We start from the raw sequence: 10972 nt of genomic DNA on the forward strand, positions 1-10972 counted from the left end.
ATATTTTTGTTCATTTAACTCTTTTGAAAGGAGAATTTATATAGGCCCACTGTTTACTATATTTTCATGTGCAGAATAAATATGTTAAAATAGGCTATGAATCATGATGAGATTAGATAAACACACAAACTCATCAGAATAAGCTATACATATGGCTAATGTTGGAATGTAAATGGTGATGACGTTTGATCGTTTGATCTATTGATGTGTGATCAATCTACTTAATAGTCATCATTGTGCCATTGCAGTTTGATCAGTCTTGTTTGTAAACATTTAAAATTGGACCAATGCTAGACATCAATATATTAAGAAATATCTTATTGTTTTAAACCTTTATAAATGTTAAAGCTATTTGCTATAACGCATTGTCTACTCCTCACTGCAATGAACCTACATTGACCGGTGTGGACCGAAGAGATTGACGTTCAAGGTCTGTCCTGCTGTATGTTACGTTTATTTACTCTTCCTATAGATAAAATATTGGGTGAAAATTGTTTATTTTACCTACACAGGAAAAACACGTTTTTCCTAATGCACGTATATATATTTTAAATTATAAAGTCGGCGTAATGAAACTGAAACAAATTTGTATTGATTTAAAGCTTGATTGAAATAATTTGCATCCGTTTTTATGTGTAAAAAGAAGGTACATTATTTTCAATGTGACGTTCAAACATCTGCTTTGTTTAAATGTTAAATGTTAGGGATATGCTTTTAGTATTTTATTGTTCCGTTTTGTTATGCACAACAAATGAACAATACTCTTCATTTAAAAACAAATTACATATCATTGTCAAACTTGTAAACAATTTCAAACTTGCAATTCACACTAGTTAATCTGTATGTGCAGATATGATAAATATATAAAAGGGAATAGTGTACATTCAAAATTAAATAAATTCTTATAGATTTTATAAACGGTATCAACGAGTACGATTTAAATCTTTAAAGTGTTTAAAATACAATACATTTTTCGTAAAAGATCCAATTCCATGACATTTTTGAAGATTCTAAGTGAGATTGAGCATTCCATCATAATTTCTATAAATAGGAGGAAAGATCATTTTGGATGTCATGAAGTATATAAAAAAAAAACGTATACATTTATGTGTGGAAAATGGTGCTTTGCTGCCACTTACTGGTAGTTTAGTGTATTCCATTCACACGGGTCACAGGTATGTACTGCATGTCTTATAACAGGTTAATAAATGTGTGTTGTTTATCTAGATATTATTGACTTTACCTAACCTAATGCATTTGATGATGTTGAAATGCATATAAGCGATAAAAAGTAATATATGTTGAGGGAAAACATGGTGTGCTGAATAGATGACCTCATGCCGTATCAAAGTACTTGGGCATGGATGAAATCAGGCTTTAGTCATACACTGCCATCTACTGATCTGATTATTCAGTACAGTAAATATCATACTCATGTCAGTTTCATGACATTTTATGTAGAAATACCAATTCACTGCTTTGTTGTAATGTTGAAAACAAAACCTGCAAATTCAAGACTAAAAAAATCCATCTAGCCCCAACAACCTTGCACAAAGAATCCATTCAGAGTGAAACCGGTCTACATACCTGGGCTGTATTGTATAACTAGGCCTACAGCCTATTGAAAGGGGTATCTTAGATTTACAGGTATACTTACATCTCCTATCTGACCAGATTCAAGGAATGAAAATGTCATTTTACAAAGTGTCACGTTCTGACCTTAGTTCTTTTGTTATGTCTTTGTTTTAGTATGGTCAGGGCGTGAGTTGGGTGGGTTGTCTATGTTAGTTTTTCTATGATTTGGTATTTCTGTGTTTGGCCTGGTATGGTTCTCAATCAGAGGCAGCTGTCAATCGTTGTCCCTGATTGAGAACCATACTTAGGTAGCCTGTTTTTCACCCTTGAGTTGTGGGTGATTGTTTTCTGTTTTGTGTCTACACCAGACAGGACTGTTTCGTTCATTCTCCTTTGTTGTTTAGTGTTCTCGTGATAATAAATGATCAATATGGACACTTACCACGCTGCGCATTGGTCCTCACCTTCTTCCACCAACGGCCGTTACACAAAGTAGATGTTACTCTTACATCAAAATCAGAGAGGTGATTGCTTGAGAGCCAGGGAGAGCTTGGCTAATATACAATAATTTACCCTGAATTTGCTTTATTTTCCAAGTCCTATCTCCTTGCCCTCACTAACCTGAGACTTGGGGAATTATAGTAATACGATGACAAGAGGGTATTGGACAGATGAGGAATCCATTGTTGAGGATTGAGACTTGGCCCTGGCTCCACTTTTGATCCATGACTGAAGGACTTCATCGACACTTGCAAGTGACCTGCACGCAACATTTGCGGTCTGAGGAACCATAAACACCGTCCACCATCGGTAATTGAAAGCAAATGTATCTTATTCTGTTATTTAATATATCTGCACAGATGAGTTCAATATACAGTCGTATGAAAAAGTTTGGGCACCCCTGACAATTTCCATTATTTCCATTCATAAATAATTGGGTGTTTGGATCAGCAATTTAATTTGGATCTATCAAATAACTGATGGACACAGTGATATTTCAGTAGTGAAATGAGGTTTATTGGATTAACAGAATGTGCAATATGCATCAAATCAAAATTAGACAGGTGCATAAATTTGGGTACCCCAATAGAAAAATAATATCAATATTTAGTAGAGCCTCCTTTAGCTAAAATAACAGCCTCTAGACGCTTCCCATAGCCTCTAATGAGCGTCTGGATTCTGGATGAAGGTATTTTGGACCATTCCTCCTTACAAAACATCTCCAGTTCAGTTAGGTTTGATGGTTGCCGAGCATGAACAGCCCGCTTCAAATCATCCCACAGATTCTCAATGATATTCAGGTCTGGGGACTGGGATGGCCATTCCAGAACATTGTACTTGTTCCTATGCATAAATGCCAGGGTAGATTTTGAGCAGTGTTTTGGGTCGTTGTCTTGTTGAAATATCCAGCCCCGGCATAACTTCAACTTTGTGACTGATTCTTCAACATTATTCCCAAGAAACTGCTGATATTGAGAGGAATCCATGCGACCCTCAACTTTAACAAGATTCCCAGTACCGGCACTGGCCACACAGCCCCACAGCATGATGGAACCCCCACCAAATTCTACTGTGGGTAGCAAGTGTTTTTCTTGGAACGCTGTGTTCTTTTGCCACCATGCATAACGTCCCTTGTTATGACCAAATAACTCAATCTTTGTTTCATCAGTCCACAGCATCTTATTCCAAAATGAAGCTGGCTTGTCCAAATGTGCGTTTACATACCTCAAGTGACTCTGTTTGTGACGTGTGTGCAGAAAAGGCTTCTTCCGCATCACTCTCCCATACAGCTTCTCCTTGTGCAAAGTGCACTGAATTGTTGAACGATGCACAGTGTCACCATCTGCAGCAAGATGATGTTGTAGGTCTTTGGAGGTGGTCTGTGGGCTGTTTTTGACCGTTCTCACCATCCCTTCGCCTTTGCCTCTCCGATATTTTACTTGGCCTGTCACTTCTGGCCTTAACAAGAACTGTGCCTGTGGTCTTCCATTTCCTCACTGTGTTCCTCACAGTGGACACTGACAGCTTAAATCTCTGCGATAGCTTTTTGTAGCCTTCCTCTAAACCATAATGTTGAACAATCTTTGTTTTCAGGTCATTTGAGAGTTGTTTTGAGGCCCCCATGTTGCAACTCTTCAGAGGAGAGTCAAAGAGAATAACAACTTGCAATTGGCCACCTTAAATACCTTTTCTCATGATTGGATGCACTTGTCTAAGAAGTTCAAGGCTTAATGAGCTCACCAAACCAATTGTGTGTTCCAATTAATCAGTGCTAAGTAGTTACAGGTATTCAAATCAACAGAATGACAAGGGTGCCCACATTTTTGCATAGCCTATTTTTCACATCTGATTTAATTTCATACAACTTAATATTGCTACACTAAAAATCATTGTCTGGACAATACCCCAGTACTCAGCTTTTATTAGAAAATGAATGGCATGCCACTGTGGTCATTTTCTGTGATGACAGAGTAAATTATTATGCAGCCTCAGGAGGGGTGCCCAAACTTTTTCATACGACTGTACATGTTTGCCTCTGTCTTAAATTTGTTATATTTTATAATATACTGGTATATTTCTTTATTGCAACAGATATGAGAGACGTTATGTTGTGACAGATGACTGCAGGGGCCAGACTAGCATATTATATGAGACCTATTAATAGGCCTGGCTTACACCACAATATTCAGCTGTAATTGGACCCCATATGTCAAGTCACGTCCTCTCGAGTGTCGTCACAGCGCTCTGGTTCTGTCCTCCCTTCCCAATGTAGACAGACAGTCAGCCCACTGTTGTCTGCAGACGATCCAAGGCCTCTCGGGCCCTCAAACTTCATGGAGGCTCCAGACACCAGAACCTGGGGCAGCAGGGATATTAAAGAGGGGGGAGTGAGGGAGGAAGAGGAGCGAGGAAGCCTCCCCCCACAGAAAAACGCCATGAACGAGTCGGACGAGTCAGATGGTTCGGAGCCCGAGCCCCCGGCCGTCATCTGTAGGAAGGTGTCCTTTGCTGACGCCTTCGGTCTAGATCTGGTGTACGTCAAGGAGTTTGACAGTACAGACCTGACGGGGGCAGAGGTCGTTGACCCCCCGGAGCCCGAGGTCAAAGTTAAAGAACCGGACGAGTATTACCTGTCATCTTTGTTTACCGTGCCCTCGTCTCCGGAGGAACTCGAACAGAGACTCCAGGATCAGAAGCTGGAGCTGGAGAGTATTGAGTTACTTCCTGGCACCACCGCGCTCAGGGGAATTATCAGGGTGGTGAACCTGTGCTACAATAAATCCCTTTATATCCGGATCACTCTGGATAGCTGGAAGACCAGCTTTGACCTGCTGGCTGAGTACGTCCCGGGCTCCAGCGATGGAACGACGGACAGGTTTGCGTTCAGGCTTACCCTCGTGCCTCCCTTTGCGATGGAGGGCACCAAAGTGGAGTTCTGCCTCAGATACGAGACATCGATGGGAACTTTTTGGGCAAACAACAGGGACATGAACTACGTGCTGTTCTGCCACAAAAAGGGAGGCAGAGGCCTGACAGCGATGGAGGCTCAGCTAGAGGAAGTAAATAACTGGAGAGAGAAGAGAAGCTGTCTGAAAGTCAACAGGTGAGGAGTCATCCCGGTCCTATTCTTGTTCCCGCTGCTGACAGTAAACGGTAGAAACACACTATCACTGAAGTATTAAAGAACTAAGTATTAATCACTATACCATAAGATTACAAACAAGTCGTAGTTCTGCCAGCAAATTGAGTAATAGCCCTAAAGCATATTATTATCTCTTAGTGAAATAGGAAAACATTTGATTATTAGTGTGACATTCATTTATATATAAGTATTCTCTATCATTCTAGATGGATCACCTGTGCATGATTGTTGGATTGTTGGAGTTAGCTTTATCAGAGATTTCCATTGTGCTAGAATACCGTATCAAATAGCTCCCCATGTGATCTAGTGTCGGGGGATCTACTGTCACTCCATCTTTCCATTACGTCTGATATTGACTGGGGATATAAAAAAAAACAGGTTTCCTTTTTTACTTTAGGACCAAAAGCTTAACAACCTGTGTTTTGATTCTTGAGGAACACTATTCCTTTTTTTTACCCCATAACAGTATTGTTTTGCCCTATAAATTACACATGTAATTTGATCTCTCCTCTGTTGACAGTAAGATGAACAGCGCTGAGGAGAACCCCTTGGAGACCACTACAGACGCACCAGGTGTGCATCGCTCATATTATGTCTGTGAAATCTGAACACCATGCTTGTGGATCTGAGTCTTTGAGCCATTTCTTTTCCAGATTCAGCTACACATAGAGCAGAGGGGGCTGGCAGGAAAACGGTGGACAACGCAGAGCATCTGCTCCCTAATTTGCATCGTGAGGATTACCATCTCAAACATTTGGTGAGGTCAATCATTTGTACTAAAGGGCTGACAAACATTTTGATATGTCCTGGGTGGGGTGCTATGCTACTTTCTCATACACATTTTTACAGAAAATAGTATTTAACACATTTCTCACCATAAAATACAGATAGTTAATACGTGTTTGAGTATCATTACCAACCATGCTCTTTCTGCAGTAAGGTATGTCTGTACAGCTAGTTACGCGTGAGTCGGTGTAACCTACTGTACGTGAGGAGGCTGTGAGGCATTTTACATGATACTTGAGAGCATACCATACGTTCTTTTATTGCAGTCATGTGTACTACTGGTAAATGCTGAGGGCAAGTATGTAAAAAAAAAAAATGGTATTGCACCCTAAGTTCCAATCTCATTGCAATATTCTACAACATTTACATATTTGATTTATTGCAATAAGTTAAAATATGTTTTATATTAGTCCTTGTTAGATCAGATGTTAAAACACATTTTAGTGTAGGCAACTAAGTAAGTCCAAACCTAAATATGACCTTTTCCTTCTCTTGTTGACTGACAGGGGGATAGTCAGAGGAGCAGGCGAAGGGCGGCCCGTTCAGCACGAGTGCAGGAATGCTTTTCTCAGCGAGAGCAGGCAGCAAGACGGGAACACATTTCCAATGGGCTACCACATAATGGACTGGAGAAACCACCTTTACTGCCTGACATCAGAATCAAACCCCTAGGGGACAGCGCCTCCAGTCTCCTACGATCACGCCAGCAGAAACAAACCAATGATACCCCTCAAATAATGACATACCACCAGATACCCCTACTATCCCTGGACTGGGGCAAAGATAACGTGCGTGTGGGGACTCCAGATGAGGATGACTGGATTAGAACAAGGACCACAGCTCAGCTCACATCAGACAAGTCAGAGGACAATCTGGGAGAGCAAACCTCTGTTTGTGATCTGTGGGAAGCCTTTCTCAATGGCACAGATCCCAAAGATACCACCAGTGTGCCAGAGTCTGAATGGCTACAGTCAGCAACTTCAGTTTGCCCGTCAATTGAAACGGAGGATTTTGAGACATCCTCAAATGTCGAGAACCAGCTGGAGGATGACTTGGACTCAAATACACGAAGGTACACAGACTGCACAGTAGATGAACTGACGTTGGGAGCTCACGATCATGTGATGCCTGTGGTCATTGCCAAGGAGCCACTGTCAAGCTCGGGTGTCACCGTCCCCAGAGACGACAAAGCGTTGGTTTATGATCCTTCCCAAAGGTCAGAGGCTATCCCTGTAACATACACTCTACAGGAATCCATTCCCTCGGGTGCTGCAAGGGTGGTCGGGGGCTCTGTTGACAGCACGGCTCAGTGCTACGAGCATGTGGAGGGGGGGAGAAGAAGAGAAGAGGAGCCTTTCACACCATATAAAGCAGAGCCGGTAACAAGCTCTGGGGAGACTGAGACAACAGATATGACAGCAATGGCAGAATCTCAGAATGCCAATGCAGTAGATAGAATCTGGCAGGGAGAAAGGCAAGACAAGACGCTTTCTTCCGACGTGGAAGCAGAGGTTAAAGGCAATGTGCACAAAGCAGCTGATGATACTGTGACATTTAGGGAGACAGTCGGAGAGAGGACAGAGGATAAAACAAACACACAGAGCTATGGAGTGGAGGAGGGATTCACACAGGCCTACAAAGAGGATGAGCTATTCAGGCCGAACCAACCAGAGGAAAAAGAATTCACACAAGACCTCACAGGAGACGTTTTGCATAAACAGAGTGAGACAGTGGAAGATGAATTCAGAATGAACCAAAGAGAGAGAATGTATTTAGAACTGAACCTAACACAGTTTGAAGAATTCAGGCCGAGTCGAACGTATGAAGATGAATTCAGGCTCAATCAAACAGAAAAAGAAGAATCAAGCCTGAAACAAACACACAAAGAGGAACTCAGTCCAAACAAATCAGACAAAGTTGGAATCAGACCATTTAATACAGTGGAAGATGAATTAAAACCAAAACAATCAGAGGCAGAGAAATTCAGATCAAATCAAAAAGATGAAGAGGAATCGAGACTGAACCAAACATTCGATGATGAATTCAGCTGGAACCAAACTGAGGTAGAGGAATTAAGACCGAACAAAATTGAGATGGAAGAGGAATTCTCCCCAAACCATCAGGGCGAAGAAGATGACAGACGGAGCGATACAGACAAAGAATTGCGCCTGAATCATAAGGATGAAGAGATAGACAGAGCGAACCGGACATTTGCTGAAAAATTCAGACCGAACCAAACACTCAATGAAGAATTCAGATCAAATGAATTGGAGGAATTCAGACGGAGTCAGTTTGATGAAGAACAGAGAGACAGAGACAACCTAGAAGAGGTTGAGGAATTCAGACGGAGTCAGTTTGATGAAGAACTGAGAGACAGAGACAACCTAGAAGAGGTTGAAGAATTCAGATCCAACCAAACACACGAAGTGGGATTCTGGTCAAATACAAGGCAAGAAGAAGATATCTATCAGAGCCTAAATGAAGAGGAGCTATACAGAGACATTGATATGGATGAAGAATCATCAACAAACAACCTACCAGAGCCTGAAGTATATAGGGAAAAGACCACAGGAGAAGTGGAAAAGACAGACAATGTCATGCCCGAAATGTCCAGACAGAGAGACACCGAACAGATACATGAAGAAATAAGTTTCAAAACTCCAGCGAAGGAGGAAGAGGAGGACTTAACGGACGATACAGCAAACACTGGAAATGAGAGTGAGGACGTGTCAACGGAAAAGGAAGGAGAGCATGAGGTGACAATGGAAAACGTTGAATGTCCAAGACAAGATGAAAATGGAAAGTTGTCAGAAGGGTCAAAAGAACTTATTGTGAAGGATGATAAAGAATGGTTGGGAAAAGAGGTAGAGTTGGGCGAAGATGAATATTTCAGAGAACAGAAAGGTTTGAATGAGGAAACGTTAGAAGAGGTGCTATATTTGCAGTCGGTTGATAATTGTCCTTTAGCCGAACAAGACAATGAGGAAGAGGAGAAACTGTCAGACGTGCCTGAAGTCGTTCAAAATGTGCCGATCCATCAGCCAAAACGCTTCACTCAGAAAGTGGTGACAGACATAGACTCCGAGGTAGATTCTCTCATGAAGGCACGTACAGCTCCCAATTTGACCTTTCCACCGAGACCAGGCCGTAGCCAAACTACACCCAGTAGCAATGCAGAGCCCTCTATGGGAGATGTACCTCTTTCAAACAGAGGTACAACTGTCTTCTCTCGTTCATCATCTCTAAGCACAAGATTTAACACAGTGGTCAGTGAAGGGAGTGAGTCAGGATTCAGTAAGGGGTCAACCCAAAACCTATCGTCATTAGGGGAGGATCAGGAGACCCTCAGCAGCCGTACGAGCCCTCCTCCCTCAGAGAAAGTGGAGGATGCTGCCAGCAGCGTCTTGGCATGGCTGAGGGTGTTCTTCTCTCTCAGTAGCGTAACCAGAGCATTGGTTTATGCCCTTTTGGTAGCAGTGTTTGTCTTTACCACTCTTGTGTATAATTTCCCAGTGTGCTTTGGCCTCTACTTGTTTTCACTGTATTGGTGGTGCTGTGTGGCAGATAGGCAACGCGTGACAGGGACTGACAGAATAGATGGGGAGAGATGAAGTGCTTGTGTGTATAAAATAATAATATTGTGCACGTGCGCATGTGTGTGTATGATTTGGGTAACACTTTACATGAAGTTGCTCTTATACCTGTGTAGTAACACTGTCATTTCTACTGTGGCAACATTATTGTTACCGTACATAGTACTTCAGTATTAGCTATTGTAATTATAATGCAGTTGTTTATACAATGTTGTTACCAGCATAATGACAGTGTTTCAACAGAGGTATGAGAGCAACTCAATATAGAGTTACCATGATTTGTTTAAGTTTGTTGCAGTGTTTTATGGGCCCAATATCAAAGGTGAAAATGTACCAAAGTTATTAAAGGGGAATGAAATCCATTATTCCAATAGAGGACAAAAAGGGTTAGCTAAACCGAGTGGGGCATTGGAGATTTGAAAGTGAAGTTTCTTTCTTTCTTTATTTATTTTAAGTTTTTTTTTCTTTCTCAACAACGATAACATACGAGCTTCAAGAAAAAGCTGTCCAGATTTTCCTCGGCTCTAGAAGCTGACTAAAGAGTGCCTTGCATAGTCATTGCTGCACAGTAGTTCAAATGTTTTCATTTAGACTAGCTGATCTGTATGGTCATCATGTCGCTCCTCTGTAGTGAACTTGAAATGTATAAGTCACACATCCGTGTTGGCAGCAGTTGACTGGGCTGGAGTATACTTTAGGCAGACATAATATTACAATATCTCTCTGATCCTGGGAGATCACTTACTGGCCCCTATCTGACCTATCTTTCTCAGACTTGTAGCCTACAGACAGTAAGGTCAAATGGACTGCACTTTTTCACCATTTAATCATTGTAAGGATTGGAGATGATGATGATGATGATGATGATGATGATGATGATATAATAAGTTGTGTGATTTCTGTGGCTTTGTCTTTCCATTAAAAGTCCTGTATTTGACTTTGACAGACTACATTTTTCCTGCAAATGTTTTCAGAAATTCCACTAAAGTTTCACAAAAACGTTTTCCTGAGTATTATTAATCATGATATGAAGAAACAGAAAGTCCACTGCAATAGCTTCTTGTAAAGTGGTGGACGTGATATGTCTTCCGTTGCCCAAGTCCCAAAGTGCTTGCTGTCCTCAGACGAACCATAGAGGGCCGCTAGTGCTAAATCACAGGAGAGTTGGCAGGTGATGTACTGTGAGTGGGTTCATCGTGACTTACTTGAGGGTTGGGTTTTGATTTCAAAATAATGCTCACTTGCCCACTAACACGGGATACACAGCTGCGCTTTAACCAATCGTACTGCAGACAATGGCCACAATCCCCTGCTCAGACATTGCATGCACCAACCAATGGTTGCGTGCCACGTCATCAACTGTGTCATCAACTGA

General features: G+C 41.6%; 1 protein-coding gene across 1 annotated transcript; it reads left to right on the forward strand.

Annotated features, from left to right (window-relative positions):
• Nucleotides 1-4317: 4317 nt before the first annotated feature.
• On the forward strand, nt 4318-10534 carry LOC110500239 (uncharacterized). Its single transcript, XM_021577488.3, has 4 exons — nt 4318-5179; nt 5739-5791; nt 5872-5975; nt 6511-10534. The coding sequence occupies exons 1-4, from the start codon at nt 4410-4412 to the stop codon at nt 9613-9615; spliced, it is 4032 nt and encodes a 1343-aa protein (XP_021433163.3). The 5' UTR covers nt 4318-4409; the 3' UTR covers nt 9616-10534.
• The last annotated feature ends 438 nt before the right edge of the window (nt 10535-10972 follow it).

The sequence above is a fragment of the Oncorhynchus mykiss genome, chromosome 21, assembly GCF_057628025.1.
Source record: "Oncorhynchus mykiss isolate SJ-2025 chromosome 21, ASM5762802v1, whole genome shotgun sequence".
NCBI classification, from domain to species: domain Eukaryota; kingdom Metazoa; phylum Chordata; class Actinopteri; order Salmoniformes; family Salmonidae; genus Oncorhynchus; species Oncorhynchus mykiss.

Bases quoted from the DNA above. Each gene is read 5' to 3' on its own strand.
- LOC110500239 (XM_021577488.3), top strand. From the start codon at position 4,410: ATGGAGGCTCCAGACACCAGAACCTGGGGCAGCAGGGATATTAAAGAG. The intron at 5,180-5,738 runs GTGAGGAGTCAT...CTCTGTTGACAG, and splicing joins AGCTGTCTGAAAGTCAACAG to TAAGATGAACAGCGCTGAGG. The intron at 5,976-6,510 runs GTGAGGTCAATC...GTTGACTGACAG, and splicing joins ATTACCATCTCAAACATTTG to GGGGATAGTCAGAGGAGCAG.